The 27,965-nt window shown below is 36.5% G+C and overlaps 1 protein-coding gene across 1 annotated transcript; it reads right to left on the bottom strand.

Moving 5' to 3' along the window:
* Window positions 1-1,542: 1,542 nt before the first annotated feature.
* On the bottom strand, window positions 1,543-26,865 carry LOC150102305 (disintegrin and metalloproteinase domain-containing protein 10-like). The gene is made up of 3 exons (XM_090399555.1): window positions 26,210-26,865; window positions 9,335-10,047; window positions 1,543-2,129 (listed from the first exon to the last, which is right to left on the bottom strand). The coding sequence occupies exons 1-3, from the start codon at window positions 26,863-26,865 to the stop codon at window positions 1,543-1,545; spliced, it is 1,956 nt and encodes a 651-aa protein (XP_090255681.1).
* Window positions 26,866-27,965: the final 1,100 nt, after the last annotated feature.

The following is a 27,965-nucleotide window of genomic DNA, read 5'->3' as shown; positions in this document are numbered from 1 at the left end:
GTTGGTTTGAACAAAAACACATACACTGGATGCCCAGTTTATTCATTTCGTTCGAATCATGTCATCAGATTCATCCTTTCTTCTAACCCTCTTGCCTATGTATGATGATGATGATGTGTTATAGGAGGTTAAAGAAAAGAAAACTGAACGCTCTTGGCAAACACATACACCTCATCCATGGCACAGTTCAATGCTTTGTGCATTCGAATAAGCTTCCTTGAATACCTCTGTTGTGTGTGCGTGTGTGTATATAAGTTGGATGTGCTGTTGTTGTTGTTATTTAGAATTACGGCCGAAACTGCTAAGGCTACTACGAAGACAGTGGATTATGGCTGTTAACTGCGTTTGTTCTTCCGGTTGCTTTCTTTGTTTTGAAGTTTGAAAAAAAAACCGAGTTTCCGAGAAGGAAAGCTCTTCTGCCTCTCTGTAATACTGGCTAACCCACCTTCAGATGAAAAGACCACATCATACCCTATAAATTTGGATGTGACATTCAAATACAACTCACCAAAATCAGAGGATCTAATGTGTACCACAAAACTTTTCTTCTCTCTCTCTCTCTCTCACATACGTGCGCGCGCGTACCATAGCTACTAGCATTTGGTATAATCCATCGGTTCCCAACAGGTGGTACGCGTACCCCCGGGGGTGCATGCTGGGCCGTTCAGGGGTACACGAAAAATAATCAGTAATGGCGGAAAAACATTAAGAAAGGCACTGAACAAAAGTGTCAGTATTTAAAAACAAGGGATACAATTTATAGAAATGGATTTAAAAGGAGTAGACAAGTGGAAAAAGGATGGGAACCACAGGTGTAATGGATCAATTCCATACCCCTGCTCTTGTAGACCTGGAAGGTTTGTCGGATCAGAACATATTTTTTTTTTATCCTCTAGTTTCGATACTGCTGTGACCAGTTTAATTGTAGAAGTTTGATGCTAGCTAATAGCATGGCTGCGTTTACGGACAAACTAGACAAGCTACAACTTAGGGCCTCAAAGTTATATAACCTAAAATTTACTCAGTACAAGGGGTCCTTTTAAACGTTATAGCTCAGGGCCACAGCAACCTTAAATCCGGCCTTAGCTGAACGGTGCTTTCTGAGGTCGTCTATACCGGTATACCTCATCCATGTATAGTACAGTGCGTTGCGCATTCGAGTGAGCTTTGTTGCATTTTACTGCTATTTGACCCATTCTGAACCAGCTGTTAGTAATATTGATCACTATTTACAGCATTTTCTAATTATTAGTGCATTCGGCTTCACTCTGAACAGTCAGCAGGCCTCATTTCTCTGATGCTTGAACTGGAATATCTGGAGTCTACTGTCACATAGATCTCCAACTCGTTAGGTCGAGTTGCTGGCCCGTTATCGAGTTACACAATATATATGCACGCTGTCCTTCGTTATCTATATATCGACGTTATGTAAATGGAAACAGAGAAATGGATTTTCTTGATTAGAGAAGTCTATGTATAATTAATTAGCCACACAATATATATAAAAATAAATAAAAATTATACTGAAATATAAAATAGAAATTACCCGTCGCAGATCTTTTCTTCGTCTTTATAATAGCAGCTCTCTCCGTATGTCTTGACAAATAATCTGCCATCTTTGGTCTTCAGCCCTAGTTGTGCAGATGGTACACACTGATCCTCCTTATTCAGACAACAGATTTCACAGCCCTTTCCTGTAGTTTCATCACAGTTACAATCTTTCATTCTATTTAACCAGCAAATGGTATATTTACACCTACCTTTATAACAAATTTGTGATGTTCCTTTACAAGGTTCGCCTCTTTTTTTTTCTTTTTGGCTAGATGGACAACTAGAGGATGTGCCATTACAGTATGAAATTTTGCATTCGGTTCCTGGTGATGAACATGCAACCGTATCTTTTTTTGCCACAAAGCGGCATTTTTCTGTACAACATGGCTCTTCAGAAAAACACTGGTATCCGAATTTACGGTTTAACATGCAACCTTCATCACCACTAGGGCCACCTGGGTGTGTACAACAAGATTTTAATTTTTTACACTGGTAAGCAGTTCCACAATCACATTCCTCACCTTCTTCAAGAATGCCATTTCCACATGTTGATCCTGTATGCTCATCAAAGCAACTAGCTAAAATTGGAACAAAAATAAAAGCATTAATTCATGACTGAAATTACTCCATATAGGGGATTGATATGCTATTATTATGTGAAAGTGATTGCCTGGTTAATTAGCAAATTTATAAAGAGTTTGATATCGTAAAAATTGTAATTTTGATAATTACCACCTATGATAAATTAATTTTATCTGTCCATTTTTTTTTTCAATATGGAGGTCTATGGTTTTATTCCAGTGAGTACAAGATGCCGAATAAACAAATGCATTCAAACACTTGAATTTTTAATTAAGAAAAAATGCTCACCTAAACATTAAAAGTATTACCTTTTAAAATAATAGCGTGAACTGAAACTGTTCAATATGTTAACTGTACTCCAAAATAATGTCAGCGCTTTTGTAAAATTAGTTGAATAAACTAAGTAATTATTTGTATAGTAATGTAGCGTAGTCAGAAAACATTTGCCATTTGGCTGGAAAGAATTTGGGTTGAATCTCGTGTACAACGCGTAAAATATTTATAAACTGGCATGTTGACTACTGTCAGATGGAACTGACAGTGATTTTTTTTTATACTGCTGGAGGTGTACAACAAGATGTTTTCTTTTTTTCACACTGATGAGCAATGCACAATTACATTCCACACCTCCAAGAATGCCTTTGTCATATTGTTGGGCTTGGATACTGTTTCTCCAGAAAATTCTAAAATTTGTCGAAGAACACAAATAAAGAAATACAGAAACTTAAATGTTTCTATCACATTCCCTCTTTTTCTCCTATCAAGCAACTTCTGCAACCCTCAAAGGGAATATTCCACAGACCACGTGGTCGCTTACTTTTGAATATTCTCCACTGGTTCCTCATTCCCATGAAACCCAGGAGACCAGACCTGAGCACAATAATCCGACGTATCACGCCTTATATAGTGAAATAATATCTCTACTTGTTGGTGTGTTCTTCAATATCCAAGCTACTTTAGCAACCTTAGTAACATATTCTCTAAACATAACTCTCTGTTTAGCGCCACCTTTAAATCCCTAGCTTCATCTATTTTATGGAGTACAGTTCCATCAATGTAGTCCACAGCTTGTAATCTATTTATGCCAAAATGCATAACTTTGCATTTCTCAACATTAAACTGATACCCATTATCTTTTGCCCATAGTGAGAGCCTATTTAAATCATCCTGCAAACTCTCCACACATCCTTGATTAACTATTACTCTACCTAATTTCACATCATCAGCAAACAACTGAATATTCCTTTTGGGTTATTTCCTGTATCATTCATGTACAAAGTGTCCAGCAGCCACCTCTTCTCCCCATAACCAGTGTTATATCAATCCCCATTTGTTTTCTAATTTGCATAACAGACTTCCATGTGGTATTCTGTCAAATGCCTTTGCAAAATCCAGTAGAATCATTGTGTAGCATTTCCTTTATGTAACTTAACTGTTACTCTATTATAAAGAGTTAGTAAATTACTAAGGCATGACTGACTCTTCACAAAGCCACGCTGACCATCATACAGTATCATATTCTTATCCATCCATTCTTGAATTCTCTTTTTTACCAATTTTTCCAGTACTTTAACTACCACGCCTGAGATACTGATTAATCTATAATTTGCTACTGCAAGCTTAGAACCTCCCTTATGCAACAGATTTATTTTGCCCTCTTTCCACTCCCTTGGAACTCTACTAGAGCTGAGACCTAAATTAAAGTCTCAGCTCTAGTAGAGCCAATTAACTTGTACATTCTCGCAAAACCCGAGCTAATATCTTATCTAATCTGCAACGTATTTACATTAAGATTCTGTAATATCCTAAGAACCTCCGATTCATCCACTGTCACAAATGTTAAAGTAGTAACCTCACTTGGATGATATATCCTTGCAAAGTGACCACTCAGTAACTCATCTATTTTATCTGCTTCTTTTAGCTCGTCACCATCAACACTTATTAAGGTTAATCTTTCATTGTCATTCTTCCTCTTACTTTCCACGTAGCGAAAGCACTCTGGGATTTCATTTGGTCTGCAGGCTAGGTTCTTCTCGTAATCTGAAAATCAGATTACGAGAAGAATATATACAGTACTTATATTCCCTCCACACGAGAAGACTTATATACCCTCCACAACATTTTCTTCTTCTTCTGTAGCTAATGTTTAATGAAATTACTCATCCACTTAAACTCCTAATACTTTTCCCTTGTGTTTCTTTTTTGTTCGCTCGGTCTTTATTACTCATTCGGACTGCCTGATTCTTTCTTTTCTCGGCTCTGCTAATCACTTTCCGCTTCTACAATGTTTACATTTTTCGCGCTTTGTCCTATGAAGGATAACATTCAAAAACGGAGAACGAAACTCCATTTCTCCTCTATTTCCACAGCCTCACGTTCGACATTAATTCCAATATTATCCTTTCTACCGTCAATATTGTTCCCTCTACTAATATTTGCTGCGTTCTGGCCATCTAATAGGCACCCACTTTTGGAACAATTAATACACACACACAAACTGTCCCCAGTTTCAATTTCCTTCCACAATTTTCTTGACGAATACATTTCACACACACTGCACTGCACAAAATTCCGCAAATTCAAATCGCCTGACAATGTGGTCTTTTCCGCTATTGTTCTACCACTGGGGGCCATGCCTACTACTGTATACCGTTAAAAAAACAGATAACGCCTTTATTCTCTTATACAGAGTAGGCAAAATAGTTTTAGCCCTATCTAACTTTTCGAGACTGAGTGGGCTGTTCAATCTCCACTGGTAGCCAATCACAGATAGCTGGCCCAAGGCTATTACTAATTTAGGCGGCACGCAGTGACCACGAGATGGCGGCTAACCAGTGCCGCCATCTGGTCATCTCTAATCCTAACTTAGAAATTTTAATGTCAGAAATAGTGTGGCTTCTACGGTCGATTTTATTCAGTTTTTGCGACACGAAAATTCCGAATTTCCGGGAGAAAAAAAACCAGGTTACTCGTGCCAGAGATCGACTAACCCAGGAACATGTAGAAGTTCCTCTAGTTGGCGATTAGACTCAAACTCACAATGCCATTCTTCGGGCGATCTAGGGGTGAGGAGCGCAAGCACCACTTCCACTGAGCTACAGGCTCGCTTACTGTATCGAATTTAAACAAAAATAATAATATAAAGAAAGCGTAATAAATAAAAATACAAAGTTTACTTACAAACTAAATAAAAAAGTCAATTACACATTCGTTTAAAACAACAAAAAAAAATCTACAATAAGTTAACCTAATATTATCTACAATAAAATACGAAAAAGTTACTTGTCCTTCAAGAACGTTAATAATCTCTCTGCATACAACATAGAATTGAATGGAGCACTTTGAGGAAGAGCATCGTTAGCAGTGGACAGAAAATGGTTGATGATGATGAGTATGTATGAATTTGTATGTAATTAATATCAGTTTGTAGCTTTCTTTTTTGTTTTATACGGTTAATTAGGTTAGATTAGATTTTCATAGGAGAAAATCGAATAACACTAGTAATAACAAGAGTTCTAGGAAAAGGAGGAGGAATGAATGAGCAATAATAGCAAAACTACTTACGAAATGAGCAGAACTGCTCTAAAGCGCCCATTCGATGCTCAGGTGTCATGTTTCGGATCTAGATCTATGCTATGATTTTCATGCGTATACGAAGGAGATCACGATTGAACAATCCGGGTAAATTAAGGGTTTGTAGCATAAAGTTAATGCTTCTAGATTCTCGTCGAAATCTCACTTGATCATAATGCAAAGGCTGTTGACGATGTCTGTAAAAATACGATGCCAACGACGGGAGTCATTCATGTTCTACAGGAATGAACAAACGCTTTGCTAGAAACTCAGTAACGCCAAAGCAATGTTGATTATGGATCGAGATTACAGTGATATCATCTTCAACTATGAAGTTTCAGAGTGACTTTTGAATGTGGATTGCCAAGTTTCAAGAGAATCATTACTGGTTATTCTATGCAGCAGGAAATTGCAGAGCTGTATTTCCCAACTATTCCAGTGCCATGCAACCTCATCCCTACTATCAGCCGATGACTTTAAAATAAAGGAATAAACGATAAAAAAAAAAAAAAACATTTTAACCCTGATCTAAAAATATTATTATTATTTTACGGCTTCTCAATTGCTCATCATGGGAGACCCAAATTAACCATTATACCTTCTAATCCTAATATCACTCTTTAAATGCATTCACCACCAGAGAACTCACAACCAATTCTGGCAGTCCGTTCTAATCACTCACCATTCTCCATACAAAAAGCTTTGTCCTAACACCTCTACTAACCACACTCCTACACAACTTCAACGAATTACTCCTTGTTCTCTGACTATTTGTCAGTGAACCAGGGACAATTGGAAAATTTATATTGAAAAATTTCACTTGCATCAATTTTATAAAATCTCTTTAATATCTTAAAAGTTTCTATCATGTCCCCTCTTTCCTGCCTATCAACTAAACTTGGTAATCCACTAGCTTTCAACCTTAGGGAGTATTCCATAGACCTGTCACCATCTTAGTCACTCGTTTCTGAATTCTGGTTCCCAAGAAGCCTAGATGACCAATTCTGTGCGTAGTAGTCAAGATTTGACCCAATCATGGCTTACAAAGAGGGATAATAACTTCCCTGTCTTTACTAGTTAACATGTTTTTTTCATCCAAATAATCCTTTGAGCTATTTTACCAACTTTTGCAATATGTCCTCTGAACTTTAACTCTTTGTCCACCATTATTCCCAAATCCCTAGCCTCATCAGTTTCCTGCAATCCAATATCATCAATATGATACACCGTATGTACCCTTTTCAACCCAAACTGCACTTTGCATTTGCACCTTACATTTTGCTACATTAAATTGACAACCACTATCCTTTGCCCACAATGCCAATTTATTTAAACATCCTGTAGGATTACATCCCCTTTATCAACTACTGCCCTCCTCCATTTTGCATCGTCAGCAAACAACTGAATATCCCACCTTAAATCATTTTCTATATCAATGGTACACAAATTAAAAGTATAGCGGCCCTAGTACAAAACTCTGAAGTACTCCACGTCACCGTCATTCTCCTAGATTCCATTCCACCATATATACTACTCTCTGGTGGCTGTCTCTCAACCCCCCCCCATCCATGCTACTAGCCTCATATCCATTTCCATTTGCTGCAGCTTTTGTAATAGTTTTCCATGTGGTATTTTGTCAAATTCATTGGGAAAGTAGAGCATTATCATGGTGTAGCCATTACCTTTATCCAATTCTGCTGTCATTTTATTATAAAATGCCAATAATTTACTAAGACAGGATCTACCCATTATCGCATCCCTATCCATCCACTGGTGAATTTTAGCTTTAACCAACTTTTCCAATATTTTAACAACCAGTCCTGATATATTAATTGGTCTAGTTTGCTTGCTTTGTCTTGGAGTCCCTTTTATGCAATGGTACTATCTTTCCCCTCCCTTGGAACCCTACTAGGGCTGAAATGTTAATTGAAGAACTTCCTCAGAGGCAATACCAATTCTCCTCCACATTCAGGTAGTACACAGGCCGATATGCCATCCAGTCGCACTGCTGTGTTCACATTCATATCTTTCAATATGCTAAATAACTCCTGTTCATCTACCTCAATTTTGATATATGCTTCTGTAACATCAGCAACTGTAAAATCTCCACTTGGATGATACACCATTTCAAAGAGATCACTCAGCAACTGTTATTTCTTTTGGTTCAGTCACCTTGTTACCATAAGCGTTGTTTAAAGTTATCTTACCATAGTCATTTTTTCTCTTACTTTGCTACATAACAAAAAAAAAACTCTTTTTGATTTACTTTGGCCTGTTTAGCTAATTCTCTCTCACAGTCCAATTTAGCTTTTCTTACCACACCAGTCACCCTTCTTATTTGCATTTTGTACTGCTCATGAGTATGCTGATCACTGTTTTCTTTATGTTTCCTCCACAATGTTTTCTTTTTTTCTGCTCTTCCTTTATATCCCTACTCATCCACTTAATTTCAACTTGGTTTATCCTTCTGACCCTGGGTATGGAGTCTGATATTGCTACTTTCAAACAATTTCTGACCACTTTGACACGCACTAAAGACATTCTTTCCTCATAACTTCTCAAGTCATGACACTGTTCCAAGGTGACTCCTGACTCTCTCATAATCACCAGCTTCCCAGTACAAGACAGCATGGTCGCTATCGATATATCTTCTGATGCTATTATCAGATATAACACTCCCAAATCCCTTGTCCTCTCTATAACATGTTGTTTCATTTAATTAACCAATAGCAACTGAATAAATCCCACTTCCACCTTGCCATGCCCTTTCCTCTCTCTAATCGATGTCCCCAAACACAAAGTCTGCTATAATAATTGTTCAGCGTACACTCACTGTGCTAATCTGCCGATACTTGGCAACTACTTCTTGTGGACACCCTGTCTATAGCACCACCCAACAATGTATTTTGTGCTATTTGCCTTTATGTCATACCAGCGAGACTGAAATGAACCATCTCCCTTCAGACCAAAAATCCACTTTAACGTCTAATTTTGTTGGTTGTAATTCTGCAGTTATCATCAACAATACCCCACTTGTCCTGTTCCTTCTATCCTACCTGAAAATGTGATACCCTTTACATTCTATCCCTGTTACTATATCATTTTCAGTCAACCAATTCTCGCTGTTGCCTATAATTTTTGGCAAAGTCGGGCTGACCAATGCCATAAACTCCTCAGTCTTATTCCAGATACTTCTTGCATTCAGGTATATGCATTTCTACATACATTTGTACCCATAGTTACCCTTGCATAATCATTACTGTACCCATCCTCATTTATCACAGCAGTGGCCAGACACATGCTTGATTTCATCCCCCCTAATATCTCTAGTTTCCTTGGTTTTGCACTACCACACTTTCATTTAACAACATTTTCTTCATACATCTAACACTTTTTTGTCTTTTGGAAGTCCTTCTTTTGGAAATAAATGAGAGAATGTCATAAAAACGTAACTACTGAAATTAGGGTTATATTGCTAGAGTTAAAAGAGAAGAAAGAAAAACAAATAAATATCTGTAATTGCAATCAGACGGATGATGATATAGATTAATTCATTAACAAAGTCGACTGAGCTAACAATATACAGTTAAGTTAATAATTAATACATAATACAGAGATATCAACTTACCTTTGTTTTGTAGTATCGTTAACATACTCTTCCTGCTGCAAGGGGAAAGACGTCTATGATTATCTTTGGTTCCATCAGAATTATATGGATGCATGAGATAATATCCTGTTTCTTTTGAAGGAAAGCAATCGGTTACATTTTGTGGATCATGAGGACTTCCAAAAGAATGACTTATTTCATGAGCCGTTGTAAGACCTAACAACATTAACGGAATCTTTTTTCTCTGTGGATCAATATTGGTTACCATCAAAACGTTTGATTGCTTCAGTGTTTTCCCGCTGTACATTGGCGTGGAACAGATTCCACCAATTCCCTGAGTTCTAAGAACTCCTCGGAGGGCAAGTCCCAGTTGTTTAAGAAACACCCTACTAACAAATAAAATTGACAAACAGTAATTTTGAACATGGTAAGTAAATGCTGATAAATAGGGATTCATTTCATCAGCCACTGGGATTTTCCAAACATAATCCTTATTATTAGGACTGTCGAATATGGTTATTTTTTCTACTCCTACACGTACGCCATCCTGTTTGCCATCTTCATCAAAATCTGTAACTCGAATGATACCATCAGTAGCTCTAATGGTCATCCCCATTTCAGCAATCATTTTTGGCACATTTTTCCCTAAATCTCTGTAAAAAGTGTAATCCGCTACTACTTCCAACATGCATGCTTTATTTTTATAGTCAACTTCCCTCTTCACTCTTAATTTTCTGTAATAAATAATTTATAGATTTTGGTTAATTGATTATACAGAAAATAATTAAATATAAAAACGCATTCAGTAAACAGTTTACCATATAAATAAATTATAATATTTCAACCACCATTCTCTCCTAGTCACTTCTAGGGTGAATAGTGTGCTCCAAAATGAGGATTAGAAAGTATTAGGTATTATTTTGCTTTTATATCATTGTTAGGATAGATGAGATAAATAAATAGATAAATACACACACACACGCCGCACGTACGCGCGCGCAGAGGGTGATCAAAAAAACTTGGAGCTAGAAATACGTAAAAAAACCACAAAATGGTATCGACTTTTTACTTGATAGCATTTTAACTTATAATGATTTACTATGATATTGTTTTAATAATAATAATAATAAAATCATCATCATCATCATAACACCAATTACGGGTATAGATCATATTGGTCTGTTCTGATCTCATTGTCCATCCAATATTCTTTTTTGAGGTCTACCCTGCCTTCTCTTTCCAATTGGCTTATATTTTAGTATGTTGTTTAAGATGTTGGATGTTGGTTAGGGATCCCAGACGTCTCGTAAAATACGGGATCGTCCGGTTTTTGGCTAATGCGTCCCGTTGTCCCGAGAAAACTGTTCGGGACAGCATTTTGTCCTGTATTTCAGAGTTCAAGACTGAATAACGAAATCGAAGAGTTACAATTTCTATTCTATTACAAACATTGCTCTACGTCATTACAGGGAACTGTAGACGCGTTGTTATTTTCTCAAGGCGAGTGATGGACACACTGCAATAATGATAAGTTCGTTAGAACAGTGCGCATGTGCATTGACAATTTGGCGTGTGCCGTGATATTGGCGTGGCTTTAAATAGCACGGAACGGTCCGCTTGACCAGCCAATGCCACTGGTACTCATAGAAATTGATAAGGCACAGAAAGAGATATATGAACTGACAACGATCTGTGGTCTCAGAATTTCTACTGAACCACTAAGGAAAAAGTCGTCAGCTGGGTGGTGCCATAGGTGCCAAAGGTTTGGCCATGCTCAAAAACTTTGCAAGGCAAATTACAGGTGTTTAAAATGCGGCGAGGGGCCACCAGACCGTCCTGTGTACAAAGCCAAGATCCACACCAGCTAAATGCGCCAACTGTGGAGGCCCTTACCCCGCAAACTACAAGGGATGCATTACACACCCAAATAATCGAGGGTCAGCAAAAACCCTTCCAACACATTTCGGCGATGCTCAAGACAGCCGTGCAAGTCGCGCCCCGGTCCAAATTATCTCCAGCTTGACAACTGAGGAAAGGAAAAATGCCCAAAACTTATGTAGAGGCAGCATGAACAAAAGCTGCTCTATCTCATGATCAAACAAGCTCAAATCTAACATCAGTACTAACTGCTTCACTAGCTACCATGTTGCAAGAATTCAGTATGATAAATCGTTCGCCATCCTCTACGAAAAGATTCCTACAAGGTACCCACTAAATTCTGACAGCCCTCAATAATGAATAGAAAAAAATTCCATCCCAACTCTTTCATGATCACTGCATGGAACGCCAATGGATTGAATAATGAAATCCTAGAATTACAAGAGTTCACTCACAGACACAATCCTGGTAAATGAAACACACCTCAGGCCAGCTAATAACCCCAAATTACGGAACTATATTATGTACAAAACAGATAGACTCACCAGCAACGGAGGAGGAACAGCCATATACATTAAAAATTACCTAAGCCACAATGTTCTGACCAATCCACAAACCAAGAACCTAGAGAACAGGAATTGAAGTTCATACCAACAATGCTGGCACTATCAAAATCTATGCTGTATATAATTCACCCAACATCCATTACTGGTATCTGACTTGGACACCATTCTCAGCTTCACAGACTCCATCATCGTGGCTGGTAACTTCAACGACAAACATACAGCCTGGCATAGCTCCACAATCAACGACAAAGGTCGAACTCTAAATCATTACTCAACACAACATTCTATTGTTGTAACCGGACCCACGGAGTCCACCCATCACAGCTCAGCTGGAAGTTCAGATGTACTTGACATAGTCATCCTCAAAAACATCAGATACCAATATCAACTGGAAACAATAAATGAACTTTCGTCCAATCACAACCCTATTCTGCTTCAACTCGGTACACAAGAACAATTCTCCCCTTTCATATCTTGGGACAAACTCTCCAGAATCCTTCTTGATCACATTGGCCCAGTCCCTGCTAGTCACACTAAAGAGGAGATAGAATTGGCTGCAAACAATCTTACCAGTCAAATCAAAAAAGCAATAAAGTCAATTACCAGTACTTTAGCTACAGTCTTTCACCCAAGTGGTTAGATCCCCGAGGAAATCATGGATTTAATCAGACTGAAAAACAAAACCAGAAAGAAGTATCATAACACAAGAGTCCCTCAAGATAAAACAAATTTGAATAAATTAAACAGACAAGTCCGAGAAGTCCTCCAAAAACATCGAAACGAAGAATGGGAATCTAAGCTAACGAAATTAAACCCAGAAGATAACTCCATTTGGAAGTTTCTGAGAACCTTCTGCACTAAAAAACAACTTTTACCTCCAATTCAGACCACGAAGGGAATAAATAGCCCCCATACTGACAAGGAATAGGCAGAGGCTTTGGCAGACAGCTTGGAAACTCAATGCAATCCATCTTATGAAAATTTGAAGATCAATCTCATCTACAAGGTTCACTGCCGAGTCAGGCAGGCCATTACACAACAAAAAGATGACCTAGAACCTCTCACACCCACTTCTCCAACAGAAGTTATAAATATCATAACCCACCTGAACAACAATAAAGCTCCAGGTTCAGATGGAATTACAAACAAAATAATCAAACTACTCCCCAGAAAAGCCATTGTACATCTAGTCAACATAAGTAATGCCATCCTCAGACTCAAGTATTTCCCCTTAACATGGAAGATAGAAAATGTCACGCCAATCAAAAAGATTGGAAAAAACACCCAACTCCGTGAAAGCTACAGACCTTTCAGTCTTCTGTCTAACCTTGGAAAGATCGCAGAAAAAGTAATCCTTACAAGACTTCAATCACAAACGGATAAACTAGGTATCCCAAATGAGCAATTTGGATTTAGAAAAAACCACTCCACCGTTCAGCAGATCCACAGACTAATCGAATTCATCTCCGAAGGCTTCAACCGGAACCTTCATACAGCTGCAATATTTTTAGATACTGCAAAGGCTTTTGATAAGGTGTGGCATCAGGGTCTTCTCTACAAGCTCATCACATTCAATATGCCTACTAATCTAGTTAAAATAATTCACTCCTACCTCAGAGATAGATATATGCAAGTCAAAATAAATGAAACTGTGTCAACCAGACGCAAGGTTCTGGCGGGAGTGCCGCAGGGCTCACACTTGGCCCCTTTCTGTTTTCTATCTATATAGCTGATATCCCAAGCTCAACAATCACTACATTATATGCAGATGACATTGCATTATTAGCAAGATCTTTCAGTCCCAAACTAGCTATCAAAAGACTTCAAAACAGTATTCACACACTAGAAAAATGGTTGATGGACTGGAGAATCCAAGCCAACCCACAGAAGAGTTCAGCCATACTGTCCACTAGAAAAAAGCCTCAAATCAAGGAAGATATACATTTACTTGGAATTAAAATCCCATAGCAGAATACAGTCAAGTATCTCGGCGTAATTCTCAATAAAAAACTACAATTCACCAATCATATAGAACACATAAGTTCAAAGACGTCCAAAGTAATAGCGCAGCTCTATCCCATGATCAACAGAATAAGTAAATTCGATACTCAGAACAAACTACTCATATACAAGATGGTAATACACCCAATCATCACTTACGCATCTCCTGCATGGAGTCATACCTCGAACACAAATATTCAAAAGCTGCAGAGAATACAGAACAAATGTCTGAGAATGAGTTTGGATGCTCCGTGGTTTATCAGAAACTCCCAGATTCACAGAGAAGTCAACATTCCCTACATCGCATCCCTCTTTCACGACCTAGCTGAAAAGTTCTTCATCAAGACAATTAATCATCCGAATCCACTGATCAAGCAAGCTTCAGATTATAATGAAGCAGATTTCTGCAGATACAAGAGAACCAAATCAATTCTATGCTCAGCTGAACGCAGTTAATCTCACAAGTCTGACATTATCCACATTGCTACGAAAAGACATAAATCTGTATCTCGAGCTAGTACAAGTGCAAAAGTCAGTGATTTCTTTACCAAGAAATGTATCTGGGATCCCTAGCGTTGGCCATTCGGTTTACATGTTCAATCCATTTTTATTTGTAATTGTTTTTAGTTTTTTCAAAATGTCTTCGTTCTTTTTTTTATCTAATAATGTGTATTTTGCAGTTCTTCTCATAAATCTCATTTCACTTGTTTTTATTGTTTGTTATTTTTTGTAGCCAGTTTGGTGGAAATCTTAGTTTTGCCTGTACTAAATAGTGATCTGTGTCGATCTCTCGGCCCTCTTCTAACTTTAACGTCTAGGAAGAGGTTTGCTGCTTTTTCATTTGCTATAAAGTAAGTAGTCTATTATTGATTTTTGTCCCTCTTGCATACCACGTATATTTATGTATATTTTTATGTTTGTGAAATGTATTCATTATTTTTAAATTATTATATACAGTATTGTATAATCAATGAGTCGCTTTCCATTTTTGTTTACTGTTGGGTCTCCAAATTTTTGCATATTATTGTTAATTTTTTCATTCCTATTCTGGTATTAAGATCTCCGGCTATAATTATATGGTCTGTTTTATTTAATTTTTCATATATTCCTTGTAACTCTTTGTAAAAGTGATAATTTTCTTCTTCAGGGGCACACTCCAACAACTGTGAAATTTTCTTCATTTAATTTTAATCGCACTTCTAATATTCTTTCATTCCAGTATGTATAATGAGTTATTTTTGCTTTAATGATTTATGGATCCAAATAATTATACCAACTTTTGCATATATTTGTTTGCCCATTCACTATATATGATATTGTAGTTAGCTGTTTCTTTTGTTCCTTTAAGTTTCTTTTTTGTTTCTGTAAAAACTGCAATTTCTATATTTTCGTCATTTAAAATTTTATCGAATTCTTCTTCTTTATGTGCTATGCTTCTAATAATGCTTCTAATCTTCCATGTAGCATATTTTACCACGTTTTTCTTTTTCCAAATTTTCTTAACCTTTTCCTGTTTGCGGTCGTTTCCCATGTTTTCTGTCCGGTTTGGATTTCGTTGAGACTTGAAAGTAATATGTGTTTCCCCATGTCAAGTGACTAGCATGACGATAGGTATCCTAGTGGTGGGCGCCACCTTAAGACAACTAGGCTTGCCTTTTTTAGTAGATAATGGAAACTACAGTTTGAGAAGAAAGTGTCACCCCCTCGCCCTTGAATTGCTCTAATAGAACTGGGGATGAAGGAGTAAGAAGTAAGAGAGAGAGTAGAGGGAAAGAAAAGTAGAAGACCAGTCTCCAGATATAATATACCAAGTGTATATTGTACTAAGTAAGATCAGGTCTAGCTTGGGTATTTCGGGTTTGCCACGCCCGTACTCACCAATGTGAGTACGTACTCACCAATGTGAGCATCTCAAACATCACACTCTTCCAAAGAAATGCCTACAATATCACCAACTGGAAATGACGAAATAAATAGCTATTTAGCAATATTAACATTCATTGATACAATAAAAATTGATCGTCTGTTTTGCACAACATATTTTGCCATTTCCTCTACAACTTTAACTAAAACAAATCTGATGTTATTAATGCCATATTGTAAGAGCCTATTCAGGGAGGAGCAAACGCTTTTAATTAATTTAAAATTATCAGGTGACGCTTTAAAGGAAAGTTCAAACTCTTTGAATTAATCCAAAATCATATAGTGACGCATGCGTGAGTATTTTAAGATTTACTTTTCTTTTCTTTAGAAAATGAAATTAACCTTCACAAAATTGCATAATGTAGTTTTAATCGCTTACTTTGAAATAATTTTTTAAACCGATTGATAAATAACCACTGCAAATTAAATTACTTTAATCTTGCATAGATTTTTCTCTCGTATTCTGCAAACGGTATGAAAACCATTATCAAGAATAGTTCCGTATTAATTTTTACTCGCTAGTTGAAATCAATCATTGTGTAAGTGTATATAAACTGTAATGTCTATTTTCGTTTATAATTTTTTTTTATGGACTAAGACAAATATTTAGGGATGAGCGCGCGCACACACACGCACACACGCACACGCGCACACACACACACACACACACACACACGCACGCACACACACACACACACACACACACACACACACACACACACACACACACACACACACACACACACACACACACACACACACACACACACACACACACACACACACACACACACACACACACACTATACCATAAGAAATATACAAACACAGTTTTTTCTTTTCTTAGTTTCAGCATCCCTTTTATTTTAGCAATCTGAATAATAAACACCCTTTGACCGTTGAACATAACTGCTTGTCTGCTGGATAGATCTTCGAGGAAATGTTGATAAACATCTATTTCATCCCGTTATGTGTTGGGCTCTTCCTAAATTGATATCTAACACTTCCCAAAGGTGTCAAACCTCAGTTTGCTTAATAATAAACACCCTTTGACCGTGAACATAACTGCTTGTCTGCTGGATAGATCTTCGACGAAATGTTGATAAACATCTATTTCATTCCGTTATGTGTTGGGCTCTTCCTAAATTGATATCTAACACTTTCCAAAGGTGTCAAACCTGTTTGCTTCAATGCAAAATACATAATGCTGTGAAAATTCTTCACATGTGAAAAGTCTTCAGTGCGCAAGGGGAGAAATGTGCACTCTTTCTTAAGCCCATCCCTTCCATCAGTTTTCTTGACCTGTTTTCTGTTTCTTGGGGTTTCTTTTTAGAAACCTCAAGAAAATCATGAAAACAATGACGCTTGCAACAGTGACGTTGGTTGGTCGCAGTTGATATTGCGGGCTCTAATTTTGCTGCAGTTGCAAATACTGATTGATAATTTAAATGACAGCTGATAATACTTCGCTGAAAGTCAGTTAACTGTAAACCACACGTGATTTGTAACGTGCAAAACCACGGTTTTGTTCTTCCTTTCTACTGTATATTCTTATTCCACATGCTTCGCTGCTGATACGCAGCCTTCCAGAAAAATTGAAGTGTCCGCAAGCAGAATTTTTGCTAGATAGTATGAAGTACACTTTAGATATAGACATTGTTAGCATCCAGGAATGTGTTAGCAGAGCTAATCTCAGTTGGTATGGTCACTTAAACAGAATGGGAGAGGAAAGATTAACAAAACAAATGTTCTCTGCCAGATATAGGTGGATTGATACGGTAAAAAGTGCAAAACAGAAATATAAGATCTCATAATGTTAGAGTCTTGACGGGTAACAGATTGATTTGGAGGAAAATTGTAGATAGGAAGTTAGTAATGATGTAAATTTTTCGTGTCGTGCTATCATATACCCCTTGAGGGTAAATGTCAGGAATTTGATGACGATGATAACATTTTAGATATCCGAAATGTTTTCATTAACCAGACTGTTGCACAGAATCGCGAACCTCTTCTTTTATGGAAAAAAAAAAAAAAAGTCAATTATTGACTGATTTCTGCACTCGTGATTTCATCGGCAGCAATTTTTGTTTATACAATTACATAGAGGAAGACAAATATTATAGTCCTATATTTTAACATCTTCGGAACTACGCCTGATAGTTGTAGTCCTTTAGAAGTAAAATTAATAATGCTGTTTTGGTTAAAAGTAAAAGTAAAAAAAAACAAATTACAAGAGATGGAAAAGTGGGCATTTCAAGTGTATTTTGTGCACATATCCTCAACTGCTGTTCAAAGCGCCTGTGAGTTTTAACTAACTTTTGATGATGGGCAGCTGGTTTCCACAAAATAGTTGCCCAACTATCAGTGATTTTAATTGACTTCCAGTAAGAAATATACGACAGACAACTGCCACCATCGCGTTGTTTCTAACACTATATACTATTGTCTGAAATAGTGCGAATTCTTTCCCAAAACTGAAAGAAACATCGAACAGGTAAGACAAAGCATGTGAGAAATCCATCAAAACCAACTAGACGATTAGTCACTGCTGTGGTCAGTTAGGTTAGATGTTTCTGACGAATTCCGAAATGGTATTGAAATTGCATCTATACAAATTGAGTGAGGTCTGTGTAGTACTGTGGAAATTCCGTTTGCATCCATAATGCTATGCCACTCGAAACAAGCAGTCTAGGTAGGATTCTAATCACTGACTAGAGGAACTTTAACTAAGCCTTTCTTCGAACAGTTTTCGAGTTAGTCGATCTCTGGCAGAAACAATTAGGGATTTTCCTCCAGGGAAATAACGTAACTAAAGAAATTGGACAGTCGAAGCTACACTATTTCAGATAATATATTGCGTTAGAGCTAGGGACCACGAGATGGCGACAGTTGGCTGTCATTCTATCTTTCCTGGATGCTAATTGAAATCATTGATAGTTTGGGCTGGTTATCTCTGATTGCCTAAGGGTGAAGAATGACTGCTCCCCCAGTCTCCATAAGGTGATTAGGACTAAAAGAAGGATTCTACTCCCTTTTTGGAACAAAAGACCTTAAGGGATTTATATTATTACAAAACTGGGTCGATCCAAGGACTGCAACTTATTGATAGTCTCGATTGCATTTTTGCACACAGTTTACTGGAATTTGCTGAGAAAAAGAAGTTCGTCTCCCAGTTCATCGTGGGTAAGGAAAAACACGCTTACTCTAATGGTATATTAACAGAACATTTGTAGCACAGTTTCAACAAGACTAAGTCACATAATCAGACGCGAAGTGGAAATACTGCAAGGGTATATTTTAAACACCGTTATTTCTCATAGTGGGAATTAACTGGCTAGCAAGATCCTCAGATCCTTCTGTGACTCTTTAAAAGTTTCTTAAAAAATAAGAACAAGTGCGCATGAAGAACTACAAAGGAGAACTAAACTACTTTTTAGTAGAACTAAAAAAGACAACGGACAAAAAAGAAATACGAAGTATTATTAAAGCATTCCGGAGAAGCATTCGGTAGAAATTTGGAAAGTACTCTTTTAAGAGCTCGAGAATGTGTTGTTAAGGAGATGAGCATTTAAAGGACATTTTTCAAAAGTAACCCATAAAAGAATATCCTTAAGCTGGTGATTCTGCAAAGTATACACTAATATGAAACCTCCAGTGTTCTTATGCTCATTACTGAAATAAATTAGTTTATGACTTTTGCCTCAACTTGTTTCCACAAGTAACCAACTTGTGATTTCCTCAATATTGCATAAATTTTGTTTACTATTTACCAACTGGAACTGCTACTTTCGACTCAAAATAAATTCAGATCTTAACTACAAACAAATAAAGAGATATTGTAATGTACACTATGGCGTAATCGAACATTATACCTCTTTTAGGCGTCTACGTGAGTATCTATGTGAGGCGTCTGTGATGATCTAATACAGTGCTTCCCAAACTTCAGGATGTCAAAAAATCGTAATACAGACATATATTATTATAATATTTATTGCATTTATATTCAATACAAACCTACGCAGCGAATATTGCAAAAATCAAATACAAATATTACATTTTTAGCATTTTACCTACACATTTGACATGGCACATTATTTCATATTTTTATATAGATAGATATATTGTTATTGTACATTTGCAGTACAAGCACATGAAACATAAAACGATTAGTAGCAAAAAAAAGAATTAAAAACATAAAAGAAGTTTAATAACAATTTAATGTGATGGATGTGTTTCAATACTGCTACAACAATATCAGGTGAAATATTTGAAACTAAAAATCTTACATTTCTGCTTTCAAATGAAACTTATATGAATAAGCCTATATTTACTAATATTCATTAAGCGCCGAAATACGCAGGAAGCAAAATTTGAGAACCAACACCAATGTGTGATTTTTTTCCCATTAAAATATAATAAATAACAAAAAAGAAATAATAAATAATAAAAATTAAATACGTTTCTCTTAAGATAAAAAAAAAAACTATTTAGTCTTAAAAGATTTGAAATTTGTTTTCATTATTTCACGGCACCCCTCAACAAAACCTACAGCCCCTAGTTTGGGAAGCGCTGATCTAATACACTGTCAGAGTTTCAAGGATCGCGCGTCGATCCTCGAAACTCTGACACACACACACACACACACACACACACACACGTCGCGCGTGTGTGTTAAGTTGTACTTCATATCTGTAATATATGTATACAATGATAATGATTATGTATATAGCTCTCTGTAACTTTATGTATTTTGTAACATGGATGAGCTGTCGCTCTCAGGTTACACATATGGTTTTTCCGAAATTGTACGCAATACAATATGAAATTTAAAATAAACTAATGAACGATTAAAATAAAATACAGTACATACATCATATGCATGTTTGCTGTATTCCGGATGTTTCTTGGATGGCGATGTAAGCGCATGTCCGCTTTGCTAGCAACTATAGCGCTGATTTTCACAAACATCCTGCTTTCTTATGGAAGTTTGTGAAAATCTTCCGATGGCCAATGATGTTGATCATCTGGTATGAGGATCCAAAACCTCTTAGCTTGCTAGAAGTCTAAGCACTTAAATAAAGATAATTTATAGCGCAGATTCCAGATTTACCTAATTCGTATCTCAACATGGTACTAATTTACTATTTTCCAAGCTTTCTTCAATGAGATTATTATTTAAAAAAAAAAAAACTGTAGCTTTTTAGTTAACTGCACAAGGCTGATGGGGGGGAAAATCTCTGCCGCCTGCAGCTTTGCCACGAAAATGACAGTCCATGGAAAGAGAAAACATAAAATACTTGTCTGCTTAATCAGTTTAAAATGCACACATGAACAGACTTGCTACAAGGAATGCCATTTTTGGCAGCACTCTACATATCGACAATGCAGTTCAATAATCAATAAAATCAGTTAACGACTTTTTATTCCGGTATAGGGAGTAGGCGAGGCTGTTTTAGCCCTATCTAACTTTTGGAGATTGAATGGGCAGTTAAATCTCCACTGGTAGCTAATCAGAGATAGCTGGCCCAAGGCGTTCACTAATTAAGCAGCCTGCAGTGAAGATACGGCTCAACAAGTGCTCAACAAATATCGTGGTTAGGGTTATGGACCCTAACCACGATATTTTTATTGTCTGAAATAGTGTGGATTCTATGATCCATTTTCTTGAGTTAACGGGACGAAAAACCCTCTTGCCCTTGCCAGAGATCGACTAACTCGGCTTAGTAAAAGTTCCTCTAGTCGGCGACTATTGTTGAACTCGAAGTCTACTTTCGGGCGGTTTTACGCTGAGGAGTTCAAACATCACTTCCACTGAACTACATAGGCTCAATAAGAAAACGCTTATTTTTGTTTTATTTAATAAATGCATGATATAGCTGGTTAAATAATGAGCACTCAGCATTTTCAGTTATCTGGTGAATTCTAAGATTTCACCGAATAGCATGATGGTACAGTTAAATTTCATTAGTTCTAAGCCGCTTTTCAGCTAATTCCAGGATTAGGTCAGTCTTCTTTAATGAAAGCAGACGAGTAGGATTTTTTTTTACCTTGGAAGAACTCGTTTTTTTAATTCCACAATTCAGTACTATCGACCTTAGAACAAACGCAAGTGAATACAACTAAATACTAGTTAGGGTTAGGAACATTCTTTTTTCTCCTGCAAGCTTTGAGATGCATTCGATGCAGTCAACCTAAGCAACAGTGAGAAGAGGACACTGCATTGAAGTTTATTTGTTATCTTATTTCATATCTCCATTGTCGAGTCAACCAGGATCAAGTGGATAAAGAGCACCGTCTAAAGTGTCTTTAAATGTGCAACGCATTTTCTGAAATGCTGTGCTTTGTTCTTGCAATTTATAAGTATAAACTATTATTTTATTTAAACAGAGATCTTATTTACATATCTGATATTTACTTAATAGTAGGCTGACCATACGTCCCGATTTGAAGGTCCTGTCCCAGTGTCCCGGCCAATTTGTGAATTGTCCAGGGAAAACATAATATTACATATTATTACTATTGCTATTGTACATTGTCATGAGTGGGAGGGAAGTAAAAATAGAAAAATAAATAACTTTATAAAAATAACGATGCTGCGCTAAACTCTAGAATATGTGTAATCGATCTGTATCAAGGCCACTTCGATTGTGGCCAGACCAACTATGAAACTATGCGCACGCAGAATCTATATAGGTGCAAATCAGGTGTCCATGATATAGCGTCATGCTTGTTTAGAAGATGTTCGTCCATTCTATTAGTGATTCAACATTATTATTATTATACAAAAAAAAAGTATTATTATTATAAATGTGTCTCCATGGAGTCAAAAGACTCATTGCAGGAGACCCCACATTGACAGACAGACAGACAGACAGACACACACACACACAAATTATTATTATTATTATAAAGGTGTCTCCATGGAGTCAAAAGACTCATCGCGGGAGACCCAACATTGACACACTAACCATTATTTACACAATACCTATCATACGTCTCCTTAAATTCATACATTCATACACAGACGAAGCATTCACAACCACCTCTGGCAACGCATTCCACCCCTTTACAACCCTCCAAGTAAAAAAATTTAGTCCTAACACCCTTGTTAACCACACTCTAACATAATCTCCAGGGATGTCCCCTCGTCCTCTCAATTCCTGCACTGGTCTTAAAAATGTCATTAGTATCAATCCTGTAAAATCCTTTTAATAATTTATATGCTTCTATCATATCTCCTCTCCTACGTCTATCAGCTAATTTTTGGAGCCCACAAATCTTCAATCTGTCCTCGTAGGGAACATCCCATAGACCTGCAACAATCTTTGTAACTCGCCTCTGAATCCTCTCCACCATTTCTTCATCACCAAGAAATCCAGGTGACCAGATCTGTGCACAATAGTCCAAATGCGGTCTTATTAATGCCTTATAAAGTGGAACAATAACTTCTTTATCCCTACTTGTTAGTGTGTTCTTCGACAACCATGTAATTTGATGTGATATTTTCGCAATCTTTGCAATATTCCCCTTTAAACTTAAGTTCTCTGTCCACAATAACTCCCAAGTCCCTTTCCCCGTCAACTTCTTGCAATTCAGTTCCGTTAATATAGTAAACACCATGTGATGTCATCCTCCCGAAATGCATCACCTTACACTTAGCCAAGTTAAACTGACAGCCATTTACATTAGTCCATACTGTCAGCCTATTTAAGTCATCCTGCAAGATATCTACATCATCTGAATTGACTATGGCTCTTCCTAATTTTGCCTCATCAGCAAACAAGTGTATATTTCCTTTCAAAGTATTCCCAATATCATTGATGTACAAATTAAACAATAGAGGACCAAGCATTGAGCCTTCTCCTGAACTCAGCTCCTCCGTAAACCATTCTTTGATATCTATCCACCAGCCATCCTCTAATCCAAATCACCAAATTCGGATCCATACCCATTTGCTCTAATTTATGCAACAGAGTTCCGTGTGGAATCTTGTCAAATGCCTTTGCAAAGTCCAGCAGTGTCACTAAGGATTTCCTGTATTCAACTCTACTGTTACTTCATTATAGAAAGTGAGCATATTGCTAAGGCAAGATCTACCCTTCACAAAACCATGTTGCCCCTTATAAAGTATCATATTGCTGTCCACCCAGTCCTGAATTCTCATTGTTACCAATTTCTCCAAAATCTTAACCACCACACCAGATATACTGATTGGTCTATAATTTGCGACCTCAGTATTAGAGCCTCCCTTTGCAGTGGAATTATTTCCCCCTCTATTGGTGCTTTACCAGAGCTGAGGCTTAAATTAAACAGACTGGTTAGAGGAGGTGCTAATTCTCTTGCACATTCTCGTAACACATGGGCCGATATGGCATCTAACCCAATGGCAGTGTTAGCATTAAGGTTCTGTAATATATTAAGCACCCCTATTTCGTCTATCTCTTGACTCTCATCAGTCAATGACACATTTGACACTGCACTATCACAACCAAGATGGTACACTTTTGCAAAATGATCGCTAAGCAACTCAACTATTTGATTTACTTCTGTAATTTCCCTACCATCAACACTTTTTAAAGTAATCTTTCCGTGGTTATTCTTCCTTTTACTTGCCACATAGCGAGCGAATTAAATTACTTGCCACATAGCGAAACCCTTCTTAGGGTTTCTTTTGGATTCATCAGCTAGCTTCCTCTCATAATTAGCTTTGGCTTTCCTTACCATACAGGTAAGGAAAGCCAAAGCTCTTTGCCTGTACCTTGTACTGCTCATGGGAACGCTCATCACCTTTTTCTTTATACTTCTTCTACAACCTTTTCTTTATCATTCATAGACTAAAAACTATTTTTAAAGTTTACAGTTTTATTCCAAAAAAAAAAAAAAATAGACATTTATAGAAATTAATAAAATTAATAGAATTTTATTATGTATTTAAAACATACATAATTAATAAAATACTTTTAATTTTTTTAAGTTAACAATAAACCTGTTTTGTTTGTTTTTCTTGGAAGCACCGTGCATAAATGTACAATTATTTTGATGCCAATTAAACAATTTAAACTTAAAAGTCAATATTAATATATTTGTCATACCAATTATTCCATTAAACAGGCTATAATAACCGTAATTATAACAATATCAGTTATTGTCTTGTATAGAAGTGTCCCGGTTTGGGAAAATCAAAATATGGTCAGCTTACTTAATAGGTTATATCACATCTTTGAAAACCTGTGAAACGGGTTTTCTATAATGTAAACCAATAAATTATTCATTTGTATTCTAAATGCTATTTAAATAGCATTTTAAATGGCAATACTATTTAAATTAAGTATTCTGTACAAAATTATATCTCACAGCATTGCTACTTAAATTTTATATGCTTTTCATATTTAAATGTAACATTTTAGACTTTATATTTCTACAAAGGAAACGAACTTCTTGAAAAACACCCAACATGGGCCACATGCCCACCTCACCAACAACCTTAGCCATTTTCGATGCAGCATGTCAATTAAAACAAACGAAACATCCCAACACTATTGCAATTATTACATTGCATACATATTTGCACCTTGTTCTAAACAGATGTTGAACTTTCTTTCTATTTGACCTACATTCATTCCGTTTGAATGCATGCAAGTAATGGAACGGTTGCTTGTTAATATTCATATAACGTTCAAGGAATTGTTTTTTTTATGTGTTCATTTCAAATCATTAGAATCTCTTTACCATTTCATTCACACTGCTCTGGACAGAGTATAGCCGCCATAACTGTTTAATTATAGTTATTTACAAACTGCAGCGAGAATACCTTCCTTAATTTATAATGAAGATAAATTATCAATGCATCAGATGAATTTATGTTTAATCTAAAAATAAATATTAAACAGGATTAATTAAACAGCATCGTGATAAACATTTATCACGACACACACACACACACACACACACACACACACACACACACACACACACAAACTAAATTTGAAGAATAAAATTAATATATCACATAATTTAACTGGAAGTTAGTCAATTTTGCTAATGAAACTGCATATGTAATTGTGGGTGACGCACTCATTATGCTCTATATTTTATTTTATTTTACTTCATTCCAACTGGTTGCACAGTTGGAAAGATACAGTTAACGTATCTTTACTTTGCAACAACAAACACGTTTGTTTGTTTGTTTGTCTGATGTCTTATTTATTATAGAGATTTTTAATAATAAAAGAACGTCATGCAGCTGGTAGTTTTAGATGGGCAATTATTGGCCCACTAAAGTCAGCACAATTATCCACCCCCCCATGTGTGTGTGTGTGTGTGTGTGTGTGTGTGTGTGTGTGTGTGTGTGTGTGTGTGTGTGTGTGTGTGTGTGTGTGTGTGTGTGTGTGTGTGTGTGTGTGTGTGTGTGTGTGTGTGTGTGTGTGTGTGTGTGCACAAAGACACATACAAATCACACAATGAGTATACAAATTTTAGGTGCTAAGGCTCTGGTTTGTTAGCAGCACAAATGACAAAAACTACTTACTCTGTGTTATCCTTATGAAGATCATTTGAAGATTCAAAAATTTGTTCTTCCATATTTCGAAACTGCTTTTGCATTAAATAATCTTTTTTTTCTATAGAACATTGTTCAATTTGACCGCCCCAGCATTTAAAATATTGAAAATCTATGTTTCTGTACACTATAATATCCGAAAGATGGGATACGTCTGTATAATATTTTTTTATCGGCTCTACATAATAAGATATTTCTGGCAGATGAACAACCCCTGTAAATACTTTCTCATCTATGTACCCATATACGGTACTTTTGTGATGTCCTTTTAAATGACCTTCGAGTAATTTAGGATTCAAATCTCTGACAAAATGCGTTGTAAAATTTCTTCCTGTGTATATATCTACTGTCGCATTTTTGGCAAACACCGAACTAATTTTGTCAGTGAGAGTAATATCAAAATGTTTGCCGTACGCAGTGAAGAAAAATCTGTTTGGTAATACAGCAGTTTCGTCTATTATCTGATGAGATACTGTCGGTTCTGTGAGAAAGTAGATTCGGGAAATTTCGAAGTACGATAAACTGTCACCTAAAAGTTCCGTAAACTGGTAAGAAGGATAAGATGAATATACAGCTACAAATAGCAAGAATATAATAACTAAAGTTTCTTGAATAATACCCTGCATTGTATAAACAAATATCTTTTTTCATAGATCAAGTAATTACACACATATACGCGTTTTAGGCTTAGAAGTAGCATACTTGTCCAAACAAACATGCGCAGTATTGCAGTGCATGCGACATTCCAGAATGCGTAAATATAAAATTATTAAAATACAGCATTTTTTTTTTTTGACTAATGGACATTTGATTGCACTCCTTTATGAATCCCCCCCCCGTCTCTCTCTCTCTCCCTGATTTAGTATGCATGATCCTAAGTTTATTTTATTTTAATAATTTTAATTTTTTTTTCTAAATTTACAGGTGTCTAATAACGAAGAAAGAAAAAAAGAAAGCGTGTCATTCTTTACATTAGTATATTTAATATATTTTGTATTTTTTATTCACTCTCATTCTTTGAGTTCATGAACATGAATAAATAGCTAAATATTTTATGTCTCACTTTTTGATATAATTTGCAATATATTCCATTTCTATCCAACTGAACATCTCTCTTCAAGTCATTTCCTATATCATTTAATTTGTACATAAATGATATAGGAAATAACTTGAAGTGAGATGTTCAGTTGTTTGCTGACGATGCAAAGTTTGGAAGCGCAATAAGCAATCAAGCCGAAATTGAGAGTTTGCAGGATGATTTAAATAAGCTGGCAAAATGGACAAAAGGGTAATGGATGACAATTCAATCTGGAAAAGTATAAAGTTATGCATTTGGGGGTTAAAAATTTCCAGCTGTGTGCCACATTGATGGAACGGTACTCCAAGAAATTGATGAGACTAAGGACTTCGGCGTGTTAGTGGATAGGGAATTGAAGTTCAGAGGACACATTGCTAAGGTGTCCAAGATTGCACATAGGATTACTTGTTGATTGAAGAACACACTAACATCCAGAGATAAAGAAGTTATTATTCCTCTTTATAAGGAGTTGATACTTCCACATTTGGATTACTGTGCTCAAGTCTGGTCGCCTGGATTCCTCGGAGATGAGGAATTGCTGGAGAGGGACTCAGAGGAGAGTGACTAAGTTGGTGTATGGTGTAAAAAATGCTCCCTACATTGATAGATTGAGAGCTTGTGGATTACAGAGGTTGGTTGATAGGCAGA

Source organism: Typopeltis vanoorti, chromosome 10 (assembly GCF_054136105.1).
Source record: "Typopeltis vanoorti isolate ZY-2024b chromosome 10, IOZ_Tvanoo_1.0, whole genome shotgun sequence".
NCBI lineage: Eukaryota > Metazoa > Arthropoda > Arachnida > Uropygi > Thelyphonidae > Typopeltis > Typopeltis vanoorti.
The sequence above is the reverse complement of the archived record's forward strand: the minus strand, read 5'-3'. Positions and strand labels throughout refer to the sequence as shown.